General features: G+C 45.4%; 1 protein-coding gene across 1 annotated transcript; it reads left to right on the top strand.

Moving 5' to 3' along the window:
* Window positions 1-6: 6 nt before the first annotated feature.
* Window positions 7-27,110, top strand: NT5DC2 (5'-nucleotidase domain containing 2; the record flags this gene model as incomplete). Its single annotated transcript, XM_009575816.1, has 14 exons — window positions 7-77; window positions 7,751-7,935; window positions 8,741-8,815; window positions 10,743-10,798; window positions 12,534-12,627; window positions 16,369-16,497; window positions 19,083-19,143; window positions 19,810-19,912; window positions 20,436-20,537; window positions 22,925-23,006; window positions 25,520-25,606; window positions 26,091-26,231; window positions 26,466-26,530; window positions 27,031-27,110. Coding segments are annotated over exons 1-14 (1,279 nt in total), but the record flags the coding sequence as incomplete, so codon positions are not given.

Below are 27,110 nucleotides of genomic sequence, written 5' to 3'. Positions count from 1 at the left end.
GCCCCTCCCGGCCGAGGGAGCCGACACCAAGACCTACTTGTGGGCCAGGTACCACGAGATGAAAAAGCTGGTCTACGGTAAGGGCCGCCTCCGGGCGCTGGGACTGCCACGTCCTGCCGGGCCTGGGCTTTTTCCTTTTTTTTCCTCTTTTTTTTCCCCTCTTTGCGTCTTGGTGCCTTTCCCCGCGCCGCAGAACTGGGGATGTGCCCATTGCTGTGCAGCTGCCGGGGTTAGAAGCCTTCTCCCTGGCAATGCGATCTGCATGCCTCCATCGCCCAGGGCCCTCTGGGGCGGTTTTATTTCCATTGAAATCTGGCCCTGGTCTTCCTCTCCCCATCCTGGGCTTCCCTCTGTGAACATCCCTCGGCTGGTCTCAGCGTTTCAGGACATGCAGAGTATGTGGGGTTCTTCACAGCTGGCCCCCTAACAGTATGTGGCCCCCTAACATGGACATCGTCATGGCAAATGGTCTAAATGAAGGGCTTGTTGCATTTTTCTCTAATTTGCCGTTGATTGGCATACGGAAAGGTGGTTAGACTAGGACAAATAGACAGTCATGTTGACTGATGTGGTGAGGAGTCCAGGGTCCAACTTGTAACTTGCCATGGGCACAAGGGTGAGCATGGAGAAGAGTGATGTTGCAGCTGCTAGGTTGTCTCCTGATCCTGAGCTCAGTTTGTGTTACAGATGCGAAACACCTTTTACTCATGTGTGCATGCGTGTATGTTTTTGCTCCTCTGACCAAGAAGTTACCTGGCTCCATCAGGTATGTTGCCATCTTGCTAAGCGAGAAGAAAACATGCCACTCGCCAAATCTGTCCATGCGTAAAACAGGATTGTGGTCTTTTTGGCAGCAGCAGATCTCCACTGTATTAAACTCTCCTAAAAATGTGAAAAAAAGGCTTTCATGGCATAAGGGCAGGGAACGTTTTCCTCCAGGTTTCTTGATTCTTGGAATGCTGAAGGTAAGCACTGTAGAGGGCTAGGAAGTGTGACTTTGTGTCTGCTGTTAGCTTTTGTTTATCTAAGGGTTTGGAGAAGGACAGCAGCCAGCCATAGGCATCTAGAAGAACAGTCTCACTGTTCTGAGATTGGCAAGTTCTGTCATTCCTTCCTCCCCCACCTTCCAGTACATGAGATTTGACATAAAATCTAAAGTCCTTCATGATGCACAAATGTAAAGGAATTGGCTGCTGATCCGTTGGGTGCTGCATTTCAGCTTTTGCAGGATGTGAGCTCCTTTGCCTGAGCCGCCGAAGGCTGTACAGGGTGCTGACAGAGGACAGTAGCTTCATGTGAAGTCCCTGCTCCAAGACTGAGTTGTGGTTTTAGCCCCATTGCTCGAAAGAAATTTCAGCTTGCAAGACTTGTAATGGATCTTAATATCCTCAACGGCATTTTTTTTCTTTTCTATAATGGTATTGAAACTGTAAATGAAGATATGTTAATAGGCTGTGTTGTGGTCTGTTGGGAAAATGCTCACTTTATTATGTGACAGATTGTGAAGTTTGTATTCATGTAGTTACACTTTGTTGGAATGCAAGAGATACAGTTGTTACTGGAGATGTAGAACTAATCATCAGGACTAAATGCAAAATGAAGTTAGGTGAAGTAGCCCATGTGGTACAGAGCAGATTCTTTACAAACCTCCAGGTAACTATTAGACATTTAAATAAGAAGGCCCTTGTTTGTTTAAAGAATCGCTCCCCAAACCAAAATTTCAAGACTGTGCTGTTATTCAAGTCTTGCCAAGAAGAGACATAAACAAAGTTGGTCCAAGTTAGTTTTAATTGTTGCTTTGATGACTAAGCTGAGTTGTGCAAAATGTGGCACCAGTCTGTTCCTTTGTTCTTGATTTCTAACTCTGATGTAAAAGTGAATGTGTGGTTGGATTATGGTTTTGAAAACATAATCACGTCTCAATACTCATCAGCATTGAGTTTGAGAAAACTCCCGTGGGGCCACCTTCTTCCTCCTTCTCTGAAACTTCACCTTTGTGGAGTCCTTTGTCCTATATTGTCAGTTATTGCTATTGGTTTTGGAGAGAGGTCTCTGCCAGCAGAATTTATTATGTATTTTCAAACCAGCTCTTCCTTAGGACCTGATTTATAGAGCCATATCGCGCTTTTGCATAGAGGGGATTCCAGTGGTAAACGCTGACCGAGTTGGAGAGGGCAGGATGTGTAGGACGAGAGCTTCTGTGCAGTAAAACTCGGTGGTGATACTTGTTTGGTGGCCAGAGCCCAGGCACCAGAAGTTCTCAACTTTGTAGAAACACATCTGTGTTCTGCCAGGCTTGAGTGTGGTGATACAAACAAGATTTCATTACCTGTAAGAATTTGAGGCTACTACTTCCACTTAATGTTGTTTTTTTTTTTCCCTCTGCTGAAAGGAAAAGTATAATTGCATTTGTCAGAGGGGTGGTTGAGCAAGGCTGGCTGTGTTTTGGTTTGATGGCATCTAAAGTGTCAAGGAAGGATGATATGCTTTCTTAGTAAGCAGTGTCTGAAGTCCTGCACTCCCTACATCCAATCCTGAAACTCAATGGAACTGGCAAGCAAGTGAGGATTTGACTGTAAATAGGTGTGTATGTTTTTTCCTAGGTTTTTTAAACTTGTAAACATAGCTACAATAAATCAGCTTTCCTAAGGAACCTTTAAAATAACTGTTAACTTCTTGCCTCTGCATGGGAAGCTTGAGCGTGGTTAAATGTGAGAACTACTGAGAACAGAGACAAGTTTGCAGATAACAAGAACTTGGTTAAGCATTGACAACACTGAGGATGTAGCTCAGAGCTAGTCCTTGCTCTTTTTAGTTTGTGTGGATCAAGAGATATCTTTGCATCTAAATAATGCAAGACGCAGTCAGCAACATCGTGTTTGGAAATGGGAGAGAAGGTGACACCCCTGTGTGATCATTGCATCGATGATTCCGGTGTGGTGCACAGGTGGTTTTTGCAATCCAGCACATTTTGATTCTGCTTGTGTCGCTAATCTCAAGCAGGCACAAAGATTTAAGAGCATCACTCTTTGCCAAACCAGGAAACAAGTCTAGTGCTGTAATAATAAATGCCCTGCGGATTGCTTAGGGAGTGTGCACGTTTCACGAGTTGCGGCATCTACAGATTGAGCTGGGACTTAAAATGACAATTAGCAGCCAGAACTGGAAGTGCAACCAGCTACGTTAACGTCCAAATTCTGCTTTCCTTAATATAAAGGTTTTTTCTTATAAAGAACTGTTATACCAGCATTTGTCTAGTGCCTTTGTATATATAAAAAATGTTGTTTTGGAATGAAATGGTATTTTTTAATTTTGCTTTTGGTTTGTGTAGATTTCATTGGTGAGAAATCCCGAAATATTTAGGCATAATGGCATAAATTCAAGACTATACTCCAGAGTAATTTTCAGCACTCTTTTAACATGGTTCTTCTGTCATTTAATGCTCTTTAAGTAATATTTCCCTCTCCCTACCATCTTGTTAGAAGCATCTACTTCGGCTGGTTAGAGTGCTTTGCAGGAATTGCTCTGAAATGGTACAAAACAACACTTCAGAAGGATAAAGATTTCCTCGGAAGGGAGAAAAAACTCACAGTTTGTCTTTAGAAAGCAAGTCAGTGTGAGGAAACTTTGATTCATGAAGAACATGGAGGATGGTGGCCATCTGCTTTTCAATATCACCCTTTTCCTCGCTAGTCTTACAAAGAAATAAGCACAGATGTCTGCTGTGTTGGACCTCTGGGAGTACAAAGGGTGTGAGAAATGGGTGTGAGCTGCCCTTTTTATGTATTATTCTTCACTAACATGCTGCATCTGAGGCTGAGAGAAAAGGAGCGTTTCCTGCGTGATGCCGTTGGTACCCCAGGAGCTCAGAAAAGCATGGGACGTGCTCTGGACTGGAGCGTTTTTCATGTCAGAAGGGACCATATGGTGTCTTGGCGTCTCTAACCGTTGCTCACAGTTAATTACCTGCTTTTGTTTTCCATCTCTGCTGTAGTGTTGGGGATTGAGTGTTACTGCTTTCTAACAATGTGGGCTATTACCTGGGAAGAGGCACTTGTGCTGTCCTGAAGATACTCCGATTTAAGCAGCTGTTCAGGGCCTCATAGTGGTAAAATGAAGGAGATAATGTGTGTTTACCTTGCATTTACACCCAGGTGTAAAAAATGCATGAGATCAAACATACTTTCTTGTGGTCTGCCTTTGTTGCTGAGTTTCATTATATACCATGGATATGCAGACACTTCCCTTAAAACCGTCAGAGTTGCAAACCGGAGCAAATTGTGCAAGTATGCAGATTCCAGGGGTTTGTATCTATTGCAAGAGCTGTTTTTTCCCCACTGTCCTCAAATGTACGCGTGCCAGTTCTCCCTTCAATCATATTTCCTGGGCGAAGTGCTGAGTAGACAGTGACTAACTGTGATATTGTCTCCCTTTCCAGTTAGGACCCAGATGGAAAGAGTAGTTGGGATTATCATTCTTTTTAAATAACCAAAACTGGTTTTCATTTTGTTTTTTTTTCTTGCTTTAATTTATCATGTCTGTCCAGCAATCTATTTCAGTGTCTTGGCAGAGGAAAAGCAAAAGCTATCGTTCTTAAAAAATGGCATCTTCATGGACTTCTGGAGAGTGTCATCTGTTTGTTTTGACTTGACGATTGCCATGCAAACTGAGGCAAAGATCCCTGGCAGATTACGTGCTGAATGTCAGCAGAGCAGCAGCACCCAAGTCCGCAGCCCAGGGCTTAATTAAGCACTTAGAATTTGTAACCACCCAGGTGCTTATCTTTTTTTTTAAAAAAAAGAACAAAACACAAAAAAGAAAACCAAACCAACCAACCAACCAAAAACCCAAACTTCTTGAAACCTGGCTCAGTAAGCCAGGCATGTTTGGGCTCTCGTATTGAAACCGATCTTGCATGTGCTCCCAGCTTCTGTCTCTTCCCTGATGTAGTTTGAATCTGCGGAGAGACTGTGTGAGCACAAAGAGGAGGCTGACACCGACCGCTCTATTGAGGAGGATGCTGCAAACGGACATTTACGCTGAGCCAGATGTGCAACATGAGTCTCTGGACTGAAACCCAGAGCTTTTTCCTTCTCTCTGGGAGATCAGTGACTTTGAAACTACTGTAAATTTAAGATGGAGGATGACTGCATGGAAGGAGCAAGCTGTCAGCAAGCTGCTGCAAGTTTGGTTTGGTGACGATGATGTGTGATAGGAAACACAGCAAGCAGATGCGTGGTGCTCCAGGAAGTGTGCGTAGGGAACATGTTATGTGTGAGGCAATGGTGATAAAGCGTTTTGGCTAGTGTATGCGTCTTTCTTCGGCCCTTATGAGGTAAGAGAGAACATGCTGTGTAAGTTAGTGACAAAATGTCTGAGTGGGGTAAAATGAGCTGGGCAGGAGGCTGTCAGAGGACAGCAGAGAGGCTCTGTATGTTTGAGGCTGGCAGGGAGGAGTATGACTTCATCCAGTAGGTCTAAATATACTTCATAAATCATACTGTGTGGCACAGTTACTGCTTACGCTTCTGATCACAGATAAGACTCGCTTCATATGCTTGGCAAATCTGAGACTACCCTTCACTTGTTACAAAATCGTACTTCTCCCTTAGCTTTTCCTGATTGTATTTTTGCAAAAGTTGCAGATGGCATATGTTGAATCTAGACGGGTCTCATGTCTTCTGTGAAAGGAGAGATGGGGTTCAGGCAGTGGTATTTTGCGCTGCTCTCAGACTATCAAAATGTGTTGTCATAAATCTGTTAGCAAATGGTGAATGTTGGAAGAGCTTGACCTCTCTGAAGGGATATGGTAGCAGCAAGTGGGGTGCATTTGTCGTTTAAAAAAAAAAAAAAGTGCTTCATTATGAGAGGAAAGCACTGCATATTTGCACTGTGATGTGATTAGGGTTGTGTCATTTTCCTTGTGAGGAAGAAAAATAACACCCTGCAAATCCCAGTGTATGCTTGGAAAAAGATCTTCCCGCAAGTTATCTGGAGGTGAGGACAGGAAGTGGAGCGCTGTTTGTTTATGGTGCAGAGAGCATTTATGATGAGAGGATGAAAGTTGTGATCATCTGAATCCTATTTATATTTCCCATCTTTTAAAATCCCAGTGGAAAGTACTCTGATTGCGTCCACCCTCTTCAGCCTCTTCCAGGAACTTTGCCACCAGCAGAGTCACTGAAAGAGGGCTTTTGTTCTTGCTGTGTAGCCAGTAAGTCAGCCCTCCTACCTTAAAATACTGCTTTCTTTTCTAGTAATTCCCCTCTAGTTGATCTGGTGAAATGCATTTGAAGGCCAAAGGAAAGTGAGTTAGCAGAGAGAGATGGGTATGTTCTGTAATGCGTCTCTCCCCTGAAAAATAAATATTATGATATATCTGAATCCTCTGTTTCTTTGGTCACTTCTTTGGATTAGTGCTCGCAAATGTACTTTGGACTTTTACCTAAATTCTGTAATCATTCCAGACAAAGTCTTTATTGGGAATGGCTGGTATCTCTTTCTAATAATATTTTTTTTGTTCTAGATTCAGATGAAACTTGGTTTTATAGCAAGGAAGCACTAAAGAACTGGCACAGGGGTTCTTGCTAAAAGCCAAAAGTTAAGGTAGGAAGGGAAAAAAAAATCCTACCTGCTGATGCTGTGTGGGATCTGGAAACTCTGCACTTTTCCTATCATTCAAAGAGAAAATTACCTGTCTTTGAGGGGGAAGTAAATGTCTCCTTCCCCTCTCTGTCCCCCAGCGTGGATGCGATTAGGCAACCTACTACAGGGAACTATTTTTATTGCTCTTTCTCGTCTTGCATCGGACAGCTCTCATGGGGCGGGAAGCCTGGGCAGGGTCTGTTCCTGTCTCTCCCATTGTAGTGCAGCTAAAGCTCTCTGCTCTCTAGACCAGCTCTGAAAAAGGATATACTGCTAGGTCACTTAACCCCCGTTTTCCCAGTGCTCTGGGGAGCAAAGTGTTATTCACAAGCATCTTGAACAGTAACCCTGTTTTGAAGTGACAAACCACACGCAAGGACTGAGCTGTTTCCACAGCTGTTTATCAGGGGAAAGCAGGTAACTTGTTGCTATCAGCATTACGTGCTCCAAGAGCGTAGCTTAATGTGTTTTTTTTACATTTTGTTGGTGTTTGTACAAAACTTTGTTTTATCCTGCCCATTAATGATTAAAAAAAAAAGCCCTAACGGTACCAGCAGAATTGCTCTGTGAAGTCTGGCTGCTTCTGTGAGAAACAAAAAATGCCAAAAGGCAAACCTCAAAATTTCTAATTTGAAGTAATCTAGATTTCTCAAAAAGGAGAGAGAGCCTGTTTGTCTTGCTCAAGTTTTAAGTGAGGGGCACATGTTTTTCTGGTGATACATCACAGCTACTTTTCACGTTGCTGAGCCTGCTGAAAATGCAGCTGCTGTGAGCTAGAAATTTGATACTTCAAAATCTCTGGTCTGCTTTGCTTCATGTAGACCAGAGACCCAAGGACATTGTTTTGCGGCTTCCTGACACAAAAGGTCAGTCTTACTGTGAAAGTGGTTAGCACCATCACCAGACACAGCCAGAGGTTTCACAGTATGCTTTTTCACGGGGAGGATTATTTGAGTGGGTTAACGGCAGCAGTCTTCGACAGCAGCACTGTACTCCTTTTCTGCTGCAGTGAGGTACTTCCAGCTGCTGTCAGGTTCAGAACAAAAAGTTGAAATTTCAGTGATCCTCTCAGTTTCTCTAACCTCTCCCCTTTCCCTTCTCTTAGATCTCCTTCCACCAGGAGTCTGCAATCTCCTCAACCCAGCCGCTATCTACGCTAACAACGAGATCAGCTTGGGAGATGTTGAGATATATGGCTTTGACTACGATTACACATTAGCACAGTGTTCTAATTTACTACACTCTATGATTTTCAACACTGCCAGAGACATCCTAATAGAACAATTCAAGGTAATGATGTGCTAAGAATTTCCACTCAATTAAGCTTACTGCTGTCTTTGCGACACCCCAGACGTGCTTGCAAAATGCGGCATTGTGCGCATGTGGCAATTACTTGTTTTATTGAGATAAATTTCATGTTTCACAATCTTTGATTGCAGAAAGTTTTGTCTGTATGTGGAATTAATTTCCTTTGAGACAATTTACTATCCTCTACATTCCTGAGGTTTTATAAATATGGAGCAGGGACCTTAGTCTAGAAAGGTCTGGTCTGTTTTACCTAACTATGGAAATAATGCCTACAGAATTGCTGGTTCGAGGTACATATGGTGGATAAACATGAACCGTGGGCCAACACTGAAGCCTTACAGGATTTGACACATGCAAGTCAATGTGGATGATGCTGTATAGCATGTCCAGTATGGACACCCTGTTCGGAATAGGTGACTAGTCTGTGCATTTTCTTCTCTTCATTTCTTTCTTTTTAGAGGGGCTCCACAGTGCCATTGCTTTGCCAAATATATGCATGGAATGGAGTTTACTAGAAGTGTCCTTGCTGCCTGAGTGAATCTGTTAGTTTTCACTAGTGTCCCTTACATGAGAGAAACTAATTTTGGGGATCCTGATCCTTTATGTCTTTCTCCATTCATCCACTTTCTTTGTTGAAGGGGCAAAATGAAGTGCACCTGTTCCTTGGTCAGTTTATGCCTGGGGTGAGACGACTAGTAGGACTAAGCCAGCTCAACAGGTGAAATAATTTTGTTGATAACCCAATGCTTATGCCTCCATCCAATGATGTCGCTGTCTGTCTTCTCAGTATCCAGAAGGGCTTGGGAAGTATGACTACATTCCAGGATTTGCCATACGTGGACTTCACTATGATGTACAAAAGGTAAGCTGTACAAAGTTCAGTCTCCTGGGCTTTGTTTTCCATTGCGTTATGTTTTTAGTGGAAATACTTTCTGTCATTACTTACAATAGCATCGATCACCAAACTATCAGTGAAATACATAGTCCAGGTGGCTGTGCTTTTCACTGCGTGGGTTCTTCTTGCTTATAAAACTTCCAAGAGAAAGATGTCTTTTGGGTTTGCATAGCCTCTCGCAGAATGGGACGTTCTAGCAAAGACCTCTGGTAAACAGCTGTGCCAATTTAAAAGTGAGTTAATTCCACGAGCTAATTAATAGAAAACTCAGCTTGTTTGTGTGATCATTTCTGTCTTTCAGGAAATTTAAACAACAAACCTCAATCCTGCATTGCCAAGTACTTGCCAAGAGCAGAGGCATTATGTCTTACTCTAATAATAGAAATGACTTGTCAGGAGAATGCTTTAGGAAGCCTTCCCCACCCCCCACCCCGAATAATAGGACTGCTTGAAAAAAGATCCAGGCTACTTGAGATGCATGCTTCTTAGAAGCACATGCAAGCAAAGTGCAAGTATTAGCTTTAACCCTTCTCAGTACTTTGGACAGATTCCCTGAAAGCCTGATGCCCAGTGATGTAATGCTGGCTGCTGCAGACAGGCAGTCAGGTGGGAGCACAACAGAGAAAGTTGCTTCACTGTAGTAGCTTTTCTTATGTTGAGCTTTGAGCAAATTCAGGGAAGCAGGCAGTACAGGCTGGAGTGTGTGTGCTGTTCTCCAGCAGTGGAAAAAAAAGAGAAGGAAGGAAAAAACTGTATAGGGTTTTCCCGTGTCTTTTGTCCTAACTGAGGTAACAGCATGGCAGCAGACCGCTCATGCCTCTGACTTTACAAAGAAAAAGTATGAGATATGTGAGAAACTGAAGTTTCTTTCTCTGTTTAAATCTCTGGCTGATACATCAGAGGAACACAGAGGCGACTAGCCTAGCCAAGCAAAGCGCCCTTTGAGTGAGTAGAAAGTGAGAACTCTCTTTTCTCAGGATCAGAGTTTGCAAAACACATGAAAATCTGGGTAGTGCCTGTCTAAGTAAATCTTTCAGCATATTTGCCTGCACTCCTCACAAACTAGTGGGAGGTCTGCCCACGGTGTAACAAGCTGCACTGATATGGTATTGTGATAAAAGAAGGTGCCTGAAGGTTGTGAATGCTTTGTGGAATCAATTACCTTGCACAGCACAAGTAGTTTGATGCTGTGTCCTTATTCAAGTTGCAGAGTAGTGCGAGTTTAGTGTGAGGCTGCTTTCCATGCCCTGAGAACTTGTGTTAGGGCTTCAGAATGGTGGATGGAGGAGAAGGGATGACTCATGAATAGGGGAGTCTGATACAAAAAATGCAGAGAAAGCTCTAATGTTACCAGCCTGGTGTGCTCATGAACATCTTTGCTTAAATGTCTATTGGGGAAGGGGAGAAGTGGTGGAGGGGAGAGCTCTTGTGTAAAGAAAATGACTGGGCGCAGCTGCGCTCTAAACCAAAACCTGCCCGCTTAATTCTGCTTAAGATAAATGTGAGAGGAAATAGATCTCTTGTGCACACAAAGTTCCTTTGGAATGTGTGTGCTTTTGGAAGGGAGATAAGAAGAGACTGTCTGAGTCACAGAAACATTGTTCTCTCTGATTTTCAACTGCATCCCTGTCCACTAACTTTGGAGTGTAACAGACAGTGGTATTTCGGCTCATAAAAAGATAGTCTTTTGCCAGAGAGGCCAATAAAAAGTCACAGCATGAGTAAGTGTGTATAAAAGTGGCTGGGGAGTAAGTGCAGCTTAAAGTACATAGATGTGCAATGTTTATATTGAATTTTATTTTCTAAATGTCATTTGTGTGGAACTTGAAACTTAAATAAGGTTTCAGTGTAAACCTACCCAATTCTAAAGGTAAATATCTATCCCTTATCACAGAGTCTTCTGATGAAGATTGATGCTTTCCATTATGTCCAGCTGGGGACGGCATACAGGTCTGTCACTGCTGAAAACCATTTTCTAAATGCTCATATATGCAAAGATGGATTACTAAATCTGAGTGTATGTTCATGGCATATGGGGTTTTTTTTTGAGCAGAGCACAGTCTTGTCTGGCTTATCCTGTTTGCACTTGCTTCAAATGCTTAACTGGCATATAATTGCAGGGTGTTATTTTTCTCAAGCGTTTCAAGCCAAGTGTGGGTGGGAAGACCTGGAGCTTTTTGTAATGGTTAATGACACATCTGGTCACGTACTCTGCGTGATGTCTAAGTTGCAGCTACAGCATATCTGGGTTAACGTCTGTGAGCAAACAGTGCAACTAGGAAATGACTTCTCTGTATATGGTCCACATACGGGCCTGTCTTCTCCAAGCAGGAGTGTATCCCAGCAGTGGTCTGCTGTGCCTTGTCACAAAGCTAAGAGGAGAGTGGTCTGGATGCACAAATAAAATCTTAAAGCAGTACGGACATGTCAATAAAGTAATGATGCATCAGAATCTGGGCTCAGTTTAAGGCCTCGGTTGTCCTGTTTTTCCTTCTGTTCTCCAAGGAGAGCTGGGTGTGCTTTGGAATAAGTGGCTGAAACAGTGCAGAGCAAACTTTTCTCCAAAAAGTTGTGAGACTGGAGACTGGGAGAAAACCTTGCCCCAAAGTGGAGTGGGGTTGGTGTGTAAGAAGTAGTAAGTCACAGATATCGGTAGCAAAGCTCCTGTAAATCTGTGTTGTATTTTCTGAGCGTGGAAGCCAATGGTTTTTTTTTTCTTGAACTCTGCCCTTTTGCTGTTAAGCTTCAGTTACAGTAAACACTCTAAGAATATTAAGAAGGGAGTTTCATAATCAGAGAGAATTGGCTTCTTTGAGTGCTAACTTTGGGGGGGTGGGAAGAGGGGTTGGTACTGCCCCACATTTCACTTCAGCTTCATAAAGAGTTTTTTAGCTAAAACGCATTTAAACTTTTTCCTTATTATCCGCTTGTAACTATGCTTCTTGAAGTATCCTTTTCCTAAACTGTCCTTTCCTTTTGAGCACAACTGAGGCAACTTTTAACTTCTCAGAGGCTGTACCATGATTGAATAGGAAAGGAGAAGGGGAAAGTTGCTGGCTGCTTGAGTAAACAGCCATGACAAATTGTGCAAGAGGCAAAACCTGCAGCAGTCAGATAACCTGATGTTCACGAACAGTACAGCTCATAGCCATACCTGTGATTACAGTGTTCTGGGGAAAAACAGCAATCTCTGTTGAATGATCTCAGTGAAGAACTCATTTTGCTTAGGAAAACCGAATAGGAAGGAAACCTCATTTTCTGAAAGCTCCTTTTCTACACCTTTGCATTTAGCGGTGATACACCTCGTGGAAGCAACCTCTCCAAACGTACAGTCACCTAGTGCTGCCAAAGTCAGGTCGTGGGGCCGATTTGGTGGGGCAGTCAGGTCAGCAAATTGACAGTATACAGAGAGAAGCTTCTGTCTGAACTCTGCTGGAATGTGGATAAAGCCCCTCAATTAACTTGAAGGAGCAAACAAGGTATCTGAAGAATGTCTCAGGAAAGATTTTATGTGAATCTTAAGAAACCATGGAGCTGTCAGGCTCTCTGGCTATCTCTTTTGTGCAAGAGAAATTTCTGAGTTTTAGAAAGGAGCCTGTTTGTCCAATCTCCTCTTTCTCTGCAGTTTGTAGCTCTGTGCATACTGGTGATTATTGACAAACTATTTCTGTTGTTTTGTGGCTAGAGGGCTCAAACCAGTGCCTGATGAAGAGGTAATCGAACTCTACGGTGGTACGCAGCACATCCCCCTGTACCAGATGAGTGACTTCTATGGCAAGGTATTGTAAGCCCTTTACTGCTACAATGCAGTAGTTCTTTTAACAGCTAGGAAAACAGAGTGAATTGTATGAGCATGTAAATGACTCCAGCCTCCCTTGGACTCTGAAAGACTCAGTCCCTAGTGAGCTGCAGTGTGTGTTTTTGTTCTAGTGGGAATTTGCCCCAGAGGTTATTTAGCAGTTTAGCATGTGAAAGCCATCTGCGAAGCATTCCTAAACACCAGGGCTATTGGCCTAGAGCTGAATGGCTCTGGAGACTGATAGGGAGATGTTCCCTGCTTGTTCCTTGGCCAAATCTAGCTCCCAAGCTACCAGGGCAGCCTGCAGTGATGGTGTTTGCAGTGAGTTGTGTGGGAGGGGATATGTGTGTGTAGCAGCAGGGTGCTTGCAATGCCTTTCTCTCTTTGGTTTTGGGTAGGGTTTTTTTCCATCATGAAAGGGATCCCCCTCCACACCTCTTCAGACCGACTCAGTGGATATTATTCGTAGGGTTGGCATCCATGAGTGTTGGGGTTTTTTTTTTAGGCAGAAAAGCTTGCCGTCACAGTAAAGGACTGAAATTCTGTCCGTAGGAGCTGTACAAATTCTTTGGTTGCCTGAACTAGAGGAACTTAGGAGAGATTTTTCTTCCTCAAGTGTCTAGTGTGGTGCAGTGGGCAAGCAGGGCCGTTCACATCCCTTTCCCCCGCCCCAGAACTGCTTTGTTTCTTTCCTTTTGTAGTTCAGTTGCCTTAGGGGAAGCTGGAAGGAGAAGGGCAGGCTTCCTCTGGTAATACCCCTTTGAGTCTGCTGTGTGAAGTCTCCAGCAAGGTCACTTTTTGATTTCTCTCTCTCTCTTGGGAACAATTAATCTGAGTGGTTGCTTTCTGGATAAGTATATACTCTGTTTATAGCTCAATGTTTTTTCCATCTTTGAAATAGGATGTTTCTGTTTAGAATTTGATATCTGTAAACTGCACTTGATTACCCTCCTGCTGTGCAACTCTCCTCACACCTGGAAAACCTGAGATGATTTCACCTTTCTTTTTAAATAATTGTAAACATGAAATCTGCTTCGAGTTGTGGCCTTTTGTAGGACCAAATGCTCATGCCAAGGTGCCTTTCTGTGCTGCTTTGTACGTACCAGGTGTTTACTTCTTTCCTGTAGTTAGTATTGAAAAATCTGGTATAACATTTGGCCACAGAAGTAGGGATAGCAGCTTATTCTTTGCAAAGAAGTGAATCTCCTCTCCTAATAATGTAATGAACTCCGTAAACTAACAGGTGGATCCCAAAGAGAATGGAAGTATATACAACTAATGACATTTGCATCCAGCAATGTCTGCTCAACCTGCGCCACTAACACATTAGTGGGAAAGCATCTGGGTTAAGATGACTGCTGGTGTGAGCAGGTGCAGTGCAATTGGTGTGGGGCAAGGCTTTAGCAGGGGTCTTTGATCTTGTTCTCCTTAGTCTGCCATGCTGATGTTGCTACCTGTATGGGTAACAGGAAGGTTGGCCAGGTCAGTGATTCCAGGCAGCAAGGCATAAGACAAGTGGGACTGATGTAGCTGACGCATGTAAATATTCTCCCTTAAGGGTTTTCTTGATCCTCTGTTGGCTACCGGCATCCCAACACCTGCAGTAGGTGGGCACAGATCTTGCCCAGGGTTAGACAATGCAACTAGTGTGGCTTTCGCTGGCAGGACTAGCACTGGCCTGTAATGAAGGTGGGGAACTTATGAGTGTTGTGGAAAAAGCATATGTAGCATTCCTTCTAAAACTATGGTCCAGTTTTCATCCTGAGTTGTGTCAATATGTCTACTATAAGGAAGCTGAGGCCACTAAAGGGAGGGGGGGAGGCTGGACTTGCCTTGTAGGATGATGGCATAAGGCACAAAAACAAAATCAGAGTTGACTACCTACAAGGTAAGTCTTTGCTGTTAACATTAAACATTTAACTGTCACCTCTATGCTTAAGGTCTTGGTGGAATGGGTCATTGCTCTGCTGGGCTCTGCTAAATCCCATACCTACTGATTTCAGTAGAATCTGCCTATCTGCGTTCTTCTTGCTTCTTTCGCAGAATCTCTGAACAGGAAAAAAAAGTGGGGGATGTTTTCAGGAAATTTTGGTTTTGCTAGTGGGAGAAATGTTCCCTTAGCAACCACACATCAAAATGGACGAAAATCTGTTGAAAGGATTCAGCGAGTATTGCTAAGCACCACCACCACGTGCAATATGTGGCCCAAACCAGAGGGTGTTCTTTGTGTTCTCTTCTGCTGTAGGTCGAGTTGTCCTGTGCTGGATGGATGTATAGAAATTGTATAACCCTCAGCACACCGACATAGCTTTTGATCGCAGCATTTTTTGGTAACAGACCTCAGGCAAAATGCTGTTTGTTCTTCCTTTGCCCTTTTGCATCTTCTTTCTTGACCCCAATTTGCGTTGTCCCAATATTGCCTTTAGGTAGTGCTGGTCTCTTGTTCTCCTCTTGTAAGACCAGACTAAATGTTAATGTTGTTACATCCTGACATGACAGTGGCACGTGTTTGTCATTAGGCAGCATGTGCCTTCTGTCAGCTTCCACCATGTGTACTTTCTGTGATCTTTAAGATGCTGCTTTCATGTCTGTCTTTCATATAGCTATAATAAATGCCTTCTGATGTGGACCAGTATTATCCTAGAGAGTTGCAACTTTGCGGCTGTCAGTCATGGATTGCTCAAAGCTCACATGCACAGGCATAATGCGACTGGATTGCCAGGACATCTCTGGTGACTGGGTTCATTGAGAGGTCTGTGTACTTCCCAAATTGCTTTTCATGTACAAGACCTTAGTAATGGTTCCCTTGGCTGATCTGGCACTTCAGCAATGAAAGACGAAACAATTGATTCCAGCTTCAGCTTGCCAGTGAGACTCACCATAGTCCTCTGGACAGGTGGCACATACTGAATAAACAAGCTTTATTTTATTGGAAGGCCTCTCTGGAGCCAAAGTTAGCTGTCGACCTGCTGATAGGTTTGTGATTGATAGGCAACAAAAATAGCAAACGTATGGAAGAGCTGCAACCTTGCCTAATGCAAGGTGAGTTATTCCTTGGGCAGGATTTAATTGTCCATTTCCACTTGACTGCTGGGTGGGCTGAAGTTCTTTTTCTTCTTCTTCGTGCCCACTCTGGGTTTTCCGTAGCGACTCAAGAACAGGCAGGCATTGACAAACTGCTTGTTGGAGTGAGTCTTGCATTGCTGTGTGAAAACTCACTGGAATGTGGTTAGAGCAGCTTTGGTGCCCCTGTGTCCCATGTCACAGCCTGGTTTCGATGAGCAGTGGGGCACCTCCAGCAAGGGCCATAGCTACTTCTGTAGCAGAGCGTTGTCTCTTGGCACTGGTGGTAATGCCAAGAGGCCAAGTGGGAAGCAGAGGGCATGGGGTTGAAATGAAAGTTAGTGTCTAGGACTGACTCCCTGCTTCCTCCACCTTCACCCCATGGTGTTAATGATGCTGGGTTTGTTTAATGATTTCTGTGAAGGGGAAGCCTCTCTCCTGTCAAGTGTTAATGCGTTAGGTTAGTATTTTGGTTGAGAAGAGAGGGTACTTGCTGAGTGGCTGGGACTTTCCACATGAGTGTTTTTCTTTTTGTTAGCCTGGAATGTCTTCCAGGTGGTACTGGGTGATACCAGTTTGTTTGTTGGCCTTGTTTTGTTGGTTTTTTTTTTTAAAGTATTTTTTGTTTAATGTGTCTCCTTCATTTTTTTGCTTTCAGGGTCCGTCACTTAAGCAGTTTATGGACATTTTTTCTCTTCCTGAAATGACACTGCTCTCTTCAGTCATTGATTACTTCATAACTCATGGCATTGAGTTTGACCAGGTGCATCTTTACAAGGACATATCTGTAAGTAAAATGTCAACTCCCCCATAGCTCATACCACATCAGAATTGCAAGCTCTTTGGCTTATTAGCACCGGTGAGCTCTGCTGGGAATCTTATGCCCATCCACTGGTAGCAGCCCATACATACACTGTTCAGTCTTCTTGTGAGGGAAAGAAGACTTGGGAAAGAGCTTCTTGGAGCTCCACATCTGTGCTGCTTCTTTTGTGATAAGGATCCACCCTGTCAGGTTTGCTGCAGCCAAAGATGACAGCTTACATTCTGACCTTCTGTTAGTGCTTGATAAGAGCGTGCCAGGCAGTTTCCTGTAAGACCTTAACATGTTTCTAGGGTGTTAGGTGTTGTAGTTGTTTTTGCTCTTGGGGTGGGGAAAATGGGAAGAGGGGGATACAGCTGAATCCTAAGGCCTTTTGTCAAGAGTGTCTTCTGAGCCTTCTTTTGAGGTCAAAATGGACTTGTTCCTAGTTGAAATCTTGAGAGCAGGTGGGTGCTTGCCACAGCCTAATACATACTCAGTACAGGGTAAGTGGTGTGCTCAAGGCCCAAAACTGCTGAGTGCTAATCCTGGCATTTGTCTTCACGTCCTTTGCTGGGGGATGTGGTTATTCCTGAGGAGTGACAGGTAGGCAGAGAAGAGAGCTCCAACAGAAAATCTGTGCCAATGCCTGACGTCTATACTGAAAAGGTGGGGACTGTCCTGTGCTCTCACCAGAGGAGTTCTTGCTTTTTTCTGTACAATGAGGATAAACAAACATTTTTGCAAAACTTATCCCTTTGCAGTATCTGAGTGCAAGCACAAAGCAATGGTTTGCAGACATGAGCACAGAGATCTTTCTGTGCCTACACAGCCAGGTGTCTGAGAGGACCTGCATAGCCCCAGCTGTTACTGTAACATAGGCTCACAGTGGGTTAGGTACATATCTAAACCTGACACTCTTCCATAATTCTTAGTGGTAATCCTGGTTGCAGCACTGTGTGTTTGGGAGCAGGTCGAGCGCTACAGACGCTGCATGAGTCAAAAGGGCAGTCCCTGAGGCAATGGTAAAGGTTGAACTGACAGGTAAACCAAGTAGTCTGGTCACACCAGTTTGGTCGCTTTGTATTTGAGAGTAAGTACAGTTTACCCTGCTTTCCCTTGGAGGAGTTTTTGAGCCCTGTTTGACACCTCCCCAGGCTACCAAGATTTTACTTGCAGGAACCTTATAGTTCTTCTCCTTTTTTTTTTTTTTTTTTTTTTTTTTTGTCTCTTTTGCTTCTTTTGCTTTTTGGGGGGCAGGGGTTTAGGGAAGGAGCATACTGGAATCTCTTTCTGCGCTGCAAAGGTAGTTTTGACACAAATCCAAAGCGTTGCTTGCTTTTAGTACCAGTGCTGATCAAGAAAAAGTTGTTTTCTTCTTAGCACTCTTGCTTTTTGTTCAGTTTCTTTCCAATAAGGCAGTCTCTTGGTGAATGAGAAAGACCTCTGCCTTTTTATGATTCAAATCCACATGGTGGAAAGAAACTCCTAAAACTGTTTTGAAGAGGTGCCGCCTCCTCCTTCATTGTCCCTCATCTAAGTTGTAAATTCTGTTCCTCTCCCAGCTTTGAAGGAAATGATTTTCGGGGTAGCAGGTTTCACCAGCGCTGCAGTGAGATGAGGTGACTGTGTGGTGTTGTGTGCAAGTGTCACCGTAGCAATGTCAGTGGGAATCCAGTCTGAAAGGGAAACTGCCAAAGGAGCACACATAGTGTAACAGTGATTTAAGGGTCATGGGGAAAGGCAGCATTTGTTTACCTGTCTTAATTGTCAGGGATGAAAATGGTACCGTTAAAAGAAGCATTTGCATGTGCAAACACTGCAAAATGTGTTGCTGCTCTGGAAATGGTTTTGTGTATCTGGCATATCTCATTGGATGGAGACTTGGGAAGAATCTCAGTTGGGTGTGTCCAAAAATGTGTCGCATCTTGGCTTCTGGCCTGGAAAATAAGAGGATATTTGGATGCCCTTGACAATATCTGTTTTAACTTGCTTCCCTTCTGAAAAGTGGGCAGCTCTGTTTTGGCAAAAAACCCTCACCCTCCTAGTGGAAACTTCTGCTCTGCCTGTGCCCTGGGAGCTGTAGCCCTCCTTGGCTTGTGGGGAGCATTTTGGAATCACAGATGCTCACCTCTGCTGCTGTTCGCCTCGGCCGTGCTCCTATCCTTTGGGTCACATTTGGCAGAGCTTCCACAGGCACAGGGAGGAAGAAGAGCCAGTGTCTGGGCCAGTACAGTTTTGGGGCAGTAAACGGTTTTGGAGTTGCACAGTCTTGATTGCCTTGTAACAGTGTGTTAACATGTGCTGGTTTCCAGGAGCAGGAAGAAAGCTGTGCTTTCATGGATAGATTTGAGGTTTTTCCCCTTGTACTGCATCAGCTGAGCTAGCCACTGTGTTCTTCTTTTTGGCATGTGGTGAGCTTCACTGTACAAGGTCCTCTGCTTAGCATTAATGTAGCTTTTGTTCATTCAGCAAGAAAGGGGATGTGTCATTACTTTATTGGTCCTCAGTGGTAGCAATATGGAATGCCATACGTAAAACTGAAACTTCTTTTTCCCTGCCCTTTTCTTTAGGATGCTATTAGAGATGTACATGTGAAAGGAGTGATGTACAAATGGATTGAAAAAGATCTGGGTGAGTTAAGTAGAGCTCTGGTGCCAAATCCATTTTGATGTGTCTGGTACTACGTGGCGTTCTGTGTAAGATGACTGTGTAGGCCCTACGCGCAGTCACAGGAGTCAGGGGGACACAGAACTTAATGAAATACTTGATTGTGGCATGCCTAAAGGAAGCTGAAGGGTAGAGTGGCATTAAGAACCAAGTGGTATTTAGGGTCAGGTGGAGGATCTATTTTAATGAAGGAAACAGCTACCTCATTGCTTGTGTTTCTGTTTTCCTTCAGCCTGTAAGCCAGGGGTGATGGTCCTTGGCATGATGTGAACATGCAAAGGCACCATCTGGGAAGACTTCCTGGCCATTCAGGGGAAAGAAAGCTCCTGGTAGCAACATGGTCTGGAGTGGCTGTGCCTATCCCTGGTGACGGTTTGGTATCAACCCTCTTTTTTGCCAGCCTTTTCAGTTCCTCAGTCTTTCTCTTCCCTCTAGATGGGATTGATGAGGATGAGGAAGGCCATTTTGTCACCATGGTGGTTTACTATTGCCTGCCTGAGGTGGATCTAACTCAGGTCTTTTGCATCCGTATTGGTATAGGGGCTAGGTTTGGTTTTGTTTTTAAAGAAATGTGGTCATGACTTATGCCAAAATTTTTTGATTGATGATGTCTGTTTTATTCCGATATAGAACAGTATATTCTGCATGGGGATGAAATCTATGCTGTGCTAAACCGACTGGTGAACCACAAGAAGAAACTCTTCCTCATTACAAACAGTCCCTTTAGCTTTGTGTGAGTACCGTTATTGCACATCGATGGGTCACCACGGCACAGCAAGAACTGTGCAGTGCAATCTCTCCTGTGAGCATCCGAAAGTCGTATGCTGGAGGTTTTTGTGGCAGTAGTCATGAGAGTGCTCTCTGGGAACTGGCAGTGGTGAATGTTGTCCCACAGTTGTCTCTACTCTATTGACTCTCACTTTTTGAAGAAGAGATGAGGCTGTGGCTGGCCACAATGTTACAGAGCTGCCACTTTGGGTTACCTCTAGCAGCTTTTGCTGCATCACAGACTTCTCTGGACTTCCCATGGCACAGGAGAAAGGGTGGGGCAGGAGAAAGGGTGGGACAGCTTGAAACGGTCAAAGCGCTACATCGATCCTCCATGCAATGAGACAGCCTTGGGGGATTCACAGATCTCTAGGCTTTCTTCTCTGTTACTGATATGAGAGTAAATTTAGGACAGACTGTTGTAAAGATGCAATGTTGGGTGAAAAAGAGTACTGGATCTGTTAACTTTTCTGTTCCTTTGCCCTTAGGGACAAAGGAATGAAACACATGGTTGGCAAGAACTGGCGGGACTTATTCGACATGGTCATTGTGCAAGCTGACAAGCCCAACTTCTTCACTGATCGGCGGAAGTACGTGTCTGGGGGCAATACTGCACTGCCACATATGGGCCTGAGGTTTCGGGCCCCCTTCCCTGGAGTAAACGTCTCCTTTTACTTTCCAAAAGAGTAGTAGTTTTCTAATCTAGGTCCAGTAGGCATCCAGCCTGCCGCTGCCCTCTCAGATACTCTCTGAGGAGATGAAAACTGACCAGTCTGGGAGTAAGTGGATGGAATGGGTAATGCCAAGCAGAAAGCGCGTTTCTAAAATTGGCTGTCTTAAGCCTCATCAGTTTTGTTTTGGTCTGGGCTTAACTTAGATTTTTAGAGGTAATAATGTACTTAAATCCTTAGAAAGAAAAGAGGAGTGGCCATTTCTTGGCTCTAAGTCTTGTGAGTGTGCCAAAATCTTTCATTTTCCCGTTCCCTACAGCAAATATCTGTGTGGTTTGGTTTTTCGGGGGTTTTTTTTTTTTTTTTTTCCAGTTACTGGAAACATGCTGTTTGGTAATTGGCGGCTCCGGAAGCCTTTGTATGTGGCGGTGGGGTTTTGTGGTCAGTTAGGAGCTGCCAAGGGACTAGCTGATAGGCAAGCTGCTGTCCTTGCTTTGCTGTTTGGATTATTGGCTTTGGGAACTTGTGTCTGCTTTGTTGCCTTAACTTATGACTGACCAGGAATTACTGCCCTTGAGGGAGACGTCTATTCTTTCCTCTTTATGTATTTTCTTCCCCTGTTTCCCAGGCCACTAGCATAAACAGGAGTAAACCTATGAAATGGCTTTATAAGCTGTGCTGACCTCATAAAGATTTTCTTCGTGGGATGTGGGTGAAGTGTCTTACAGATGTAGCCTGGAGCTGTGATGATCTGTCCCTCTAGGAGATAAAACCTTATGGCTGCATGATGCCTAAGGTCCACTCATGTAGTGGGCCAGGGGAATGACAGGACACATACATTGAAGGTGAGGGGAACCTCCTGAGGTGAGCTGTAGTGAACTGTGGAGTGTTTTCTCTGAGGGAAAATACAGGTGTGCACTGGAGACTACTTGTGGTTGAGGAGCTTCTTGTGCGGGTAGGCTGTAGAATTCACAGTGGGAGGCTGGATTCCTTCTGCCTTAAGGCATCTCAGGATCTGGATGAGATTGTACTCTACTTGCAGCTTCATACCAAGGCTTTTGATCCTGGAGCTCACAGTTTGGAACTCCTATCCCAAGAGGGAGCAATGTTCCCATCGAGCATGAACGTTCATGGAGGGTCAAGTAACTTAAGCCTTGTTTTGTTTCTTCTGTCCAAGTGGAAGGTAACCAGGCAAGCCCTCAGGAACAACAGGAGCCAGCTCAGGTCAGCTGCCGAGATCAGCACGGAGACTGCTTTCCATCCGCTCTGCAGACTTCTTTATCCAATTAAGACATTCCACGGTCTCTGTTGTGCTGGGGTGTAGCCAGACTGGAACAGGACACAAAGTGTTTCATGGCAAAGCCTTCTTGGCCTTAGCATTTTAGAGGGAGTCTTTATTATTATTATTCTTTTCCCTCTTCTTTGTATCTAAAAAGCAAGAAGAGTTGTTGGGGATATTGGCATGAAATGGTGTCATGGTTTAACCCCAGCCAGCAACTAATCCCCACACAGCCGCTCGCTCACTCCCCCTGCAGCAGGATGGGGGAGAGAATTGGAAGAGTAAAAGTGAGAAAACTCGTGGGTTGAGATAAAGACAGTTTAATAGGGAAAGCAAAAGCTGCACACGCAAGCAAAGCAAAACAAGGAATTCATTCACTCCTTCCCATTGGCAGGCAGGGGTTCCGCCATCTCCAGGAAAGGACGGCTCCCTCGCAGGGCTCCATCACACGTAACCGTGACTTGGGAAGACAAGCGCCATCACTCCAAATGTCCCCCCCCTTCCTCCTTCTTCCCCCAGCTTTATATGCTGAGCATGACGTCATATGGTATGGAATGTCCCTTTGGTCAGTTGGGGTCAGCTGTCCCGGCTGTGTCCCCTCCCAGCTTCTTGTGCACCCCCAGCCTGCTCGCTGGTGGGGTGGGGTGAGGAGCAGAAAAGGCCTCGATTCTGTGTAAGCACTGCTCAGCAGGCATGAAAACATCCCTGTGTTATCAACACTGTTTCCAGCAAAAATCCAAAATATAGCCCTGTACCAGCTACTGTGAAGAAAATTAACTCTATCCCAGCCAAAACCAGCACAAATGGTTACAGTCAATGGAAGCATTTTGAAAAGTTATTTCCCTCTCACACTTTCTTTTCCCCTGAGAAAATAGTGCAGAAGGCCCACAAGGTCACTTCTCACGTAGAGCTTTTATTATGAGTTGTTACATAGGTAAACAAGTTTTCCGATTCAAATGTTGTGGTTGCTGGTTGTAACAATCACCAAAAATCAAAAGAAGTTGACGTCTCCCCCCTTTTTTTCCAGACCTTTTCGAAAACTGGATGATAAAGGCTCACTGCAGTGGGACAAAATAAACCAGCTGGAGAAAGGAAAGATCTACAAAGAGGTAAAGTGAATGGGTACATAAGAGTTGGAAGCAAGAGTTGGTAAATGGTGGGGACTTATAAGACACTTGCAGTTTTGGAAGTCACTGGAAAAGCCTGAAAGTCGCTGGAAAACAGGAAAATCTGCTTTGTCAGGGTGGGGGAAAATGATGGATTCTTCTATAGGTCACTTGTGGGTGTTTGATGTTTGAAAAGTGAAAAATGGAAGTCCTTGAAAAGAGCGCCTGTGATAGATAGAGGGCATTAGGGGTCAGCGAATGCCCCCTGCCCCAGTGTACAATGAAACCTTCACCCTAGGAGCTCTGTTCTGATGTTGTCCAGAGTGGCCAATAGTGCAGTTTTCCCTTGGCTCTTCTGATGTCCTGGTTCTGAAACTCTTGTCCTGGTGGGGCTCCGGAGAGCATGCTCATTCAGGGTAAGAAGGCAGAGCTCTCTGCAATCTTATATGTATGCAAAGATCCTCCACACCTTTCTCCAGATTGTCCTCCATAAGGTTGGAAAAAGTGGACTTGTGGAGGAAAGAATAGAGAAACAAGGGTGATCAAATAGGGTACAAAGACTGGCTCCCGTCTCTCTCCCCTTCCTGAAGGACAAGCATGTCCGAAGGATGGGCTGTTACTCTGGTGAACTTGCTGCCTTGGGGTGTTCTCCTTGCAGCTGGTCTGTCACCTGAGAACAAGTTGCCTCTGGCTTTAGGACGGTTTGTTCTGGGTTATGTGGGCTGTCCAATCCCATGGGAAGGAACTGTTAGTGAGATCGTGGTCAAGTAGCTGGGACCTGACCTGCGGTAGAAAAGTAGGTCATGTCCTTGAGTAAGTGCTGTTGGGAAGCCTCTGGCCTGTCCAGTGGGTCTGTCAAAGTGCTCTGCTAGTGTCCCATCCTCTGCCAAGAGCTAGGAGCTGGGAACATGCAAGTAGAACTCATACAAAATCTCTCTCCCGTGGGCAAACTTTCCCAGTGGGTTAGCAGCTCCCTCAGGAGAAAAGGTGCACCTCAGCCATGGGGTTTATTGCTGAATTAAATCCTGCTCTTGACCACCTACATCTTGCAGCCACAGGTTGGTCACCCAAGTGAATGGTGCTTTGAGGAAGGGAAAAGATGAGGGAGGAAGGAGGGATGGGTAGGATTTTGAGCTCCTCTTCAGTTCTCCCCCACCATGATGTTCACCCGACTGCATCAAGGTTATTGCCTAACTGTGGTTCTTGGGATGTGACAGAGTGTGTATCCTGGTTGTAGTCCACCCTGTCCCCAGCATTTTTGGTTTCTTGGAGTGCCACAATATGCTTCCTGAGCAACCCTCAAGTGAGCAGCAGCAATGACGTGTCCAAGAAATGCAGAGGCCTGCCTGGCCCTGTGTTTCCGTGCTGCTAAGGGAAGTCTGCACAGCTCCAGTGATGCTGCAGCAACAGGAGGCCCAGCACTCTGGTTCTGGGCACCCTTTGCAGTGCATACAGCATGTTGCCCGTGGCCAAATGCAGGGCTGCAAGCTGTTGTGGGAGCTGGCTTGTGTTTGGGGGTTTTCTGTCTGGACTGGTGCTGTTGGGTAGGCATGCTAGCTCTTTCCTGGCACTGGAGACAGGCTGGAGAGATTGCTGCCGAGTGGCTCGCAGGTGTGCATTGATTCTTATGCTGGCGCAGTCTAGTCTGCTGGCGTCGATGGGGCCTTTTCCTTTCCTGGTGGGTTTTGTTTCCGTTGTGATTCATGTGGAAAACTTGTGTGGAGATGGAAGGGGGGGTCCCTGAAGTCTCTTCTCTGTGCGGACAGATGTTTGGAAAGCCTTGAAAGCTGCTCTGTGTTGTGCTTTAGCTGGTGCTTTGGGGTTTGGTTTGTTTTAGTTAGCTGTGAATCTGCCCAAGCTGCCTGGCTTTTTGGCTTGGTTAAGCAATTCCTGTGAATGCGTGGGTGGCGTTAATCTTTTGGGTTGGGATGGTGGTCAGTAATGTGAGAACAGCCTCAAGTGCTCCGACTCCGAAAGCCTTGCATGATGGTGCTCACCTTACCTCTGATGCACCCTGTGAGGTGAAATCGTTATCACCTGAGCCCAACAAATTTTTTTAAACCCAGAACACCTGGGGTTCTTTCTGTCCATCTTTTCTAATTTAGATGTCTTTCACTTTTGGCCTCTAACCTGCCTCCTTTTGTTGCCTTTTTAGTCCATGTATTTCCCTTGACTTGCTGTGTCCTAGAGCACAGAACTTCCCCTGAATTGCCTATTGGGTTCGCAAGAGTTTCTGCCTTTTTCTGTAGCCTAAGAAAAGCTGAGGGATGTACAGGGGGGTTGTCACATGGGAAGAAAGTGAAATAAGATGGGGAAGGACAGAAACCTCTGGGTTTGGATGGTGGGAGGGAATGAGCAGGTTGACATCTCATGAGAGTGCTCACATCTGCATGCGGTAAGGTGGCACGTCCAGTTGCATTGACAGCGCTGCTGGGGTGGTTGCCCAGTACCATGCGGTGAGGGTGGAGGCATTTGGCCTGTAACCACGTTTCTCTCTGTGCTCCTTTTCCTTGCAGGGTAATCTCTTTGATTTTCTGAGGCTGACAGGCTGGCGTGGGTCCAAAGTGCTCTACTTTGGCGACCATCTGTACAGCGACCTTGCGGTAAGTGGAAAGGTCTCTGCTCTCCAGTGAGGTGGGAGCAAACCTGTGTGACTGTTGTGGTTGCAGCTGTGTTGGAGTGTAAGGCAGGGCCCTGACCCGAGTGCTCCGCTCTCCCCTATGCTGTGCTGGGTGCTCTGCAGGCTGCGGCTTTCGGGGCACACATAGGACGCATAAGCATCCCCACCCTGCTGGCAGGCAGAAGCAAGCAGTGGAGAGAGCGCTCCTGAAATACTTTCTGTAAAGAACATCTGCTGGTCTGTGAATTTGAGAGCAGGTTGTGTGGATCACATATTTCTAGGTGCTTCACGCAGCTGATCCTGGTGGCCAGGAGATGGCTGTTACTGGCATGATCTGGCATGGGCCGTGGATGCCTTTTGCCTGAGAATCTATAATGGGAACAGACCACTCTTCTAGGAAACGGGGTTGTGTTTGGCTTTCAGTCTTTATGTTGAATTCTTGGTTGTTTTTTCACCCCGACCTCTAGGACCTCATGCTGCGTCACGGCTGGAGGACTGGAGCCATCGTTCCTGAACTGGAGACGGAGATTCGGATCATTAACACTGAGCAGTACATGCATTCCCTGACCTGGCAGCAGGCTCTGACAGGGCTGCTAGAGAGAATGCAGGTAAACAGCTCCTGTCTGAGCGGGACAGGTAATATGCTGCCTTCTGAGTCTGCATTTTGAGCTTAGCATGGGAATCTGGGGACATACCATCTTGCCTGTGTTCTCAAAAATATCTCATCCTCCTCCTGGTGCAGTGGACTCATGGGTTTGTGAATTACAGTGGAAACTGGGGGGAGCTGAGGTGTGGCCTGCAGGACTGATGCAAGGTGGTGCTTTCTGCTGTTGTCTTCGCAGATGTATCAGGATGCGGAGTCGAAGCAAGTATTGCTGGAGTGGATGAAGGAACGTCAGGAGATCAGGTGAGCGTTGTCCCCCTTGCTCATGAGGTCTCTCAGGGGCTCCCATGCCTGCACTGGGTCTGTTTTGTAACCTGTTTTGGGGACAGTGGTGCTGCAGCTGTTGGCCTGTGGTCCTCCCTGGTGTCACTTGTCTGGGGCGGTGGGAAGCAGCAGTGCAGTCCTGCAGCCTGGGCCTGGTTTGAAGGCAGGGTGGGAAAGGGGAGGTGGTGTCACCCTGTGCTGGGGGGGGTTGATGGGCTGTCTGCTGCTGCAGCTCCTGGCACTGCGGGTGGGTCCCTGCCCGTAACAGGTACGGTAACAAGGAAGAGTAAGAGTGCATTGAATTTTCATCAGTGTCTCACTGCACAGGGACTGGTCTGCATCGCAGCCCGGGTGGGAGGGTACTTAGGGTGATCCCAAAATGTCTTCTGGGAGTGGGTGGCCCAGGGCTAAGGGATTGGAGGGGGAAGAATCTGTGACCATGGCCTTTTATCTACAGAGCACCATCTCTTTCCTCTCAGGTCGCTGACAAAGAACCTGTTCAACCCTCAGTTTGGAAGCATCTTCCGCACCTTCCACAACCCCACGTACTTCTCTCGAC

Source organism: Fulmarus glacialis, unplaced genomic scaffold, assembly GCF_000690835.1.
Source record: "Fulmarus glacialis isolate BGI_N327 unplaced genomic scaffold, ASM69083v1 scaffold29914, whole genome shotgun sequence".
Classification (NCBI taxonomy): Eukaryota; Metazoa; Chordata; class Aves; order Procellariiformes; family Procellariidae; genus Fulmarus; species Fulmarus glacialis.
The sequence above is the reverse complement of the archived record's forward strand: the minus strand, read 5'-3'. Positions and strand labels throughout refer to the sequence as shown.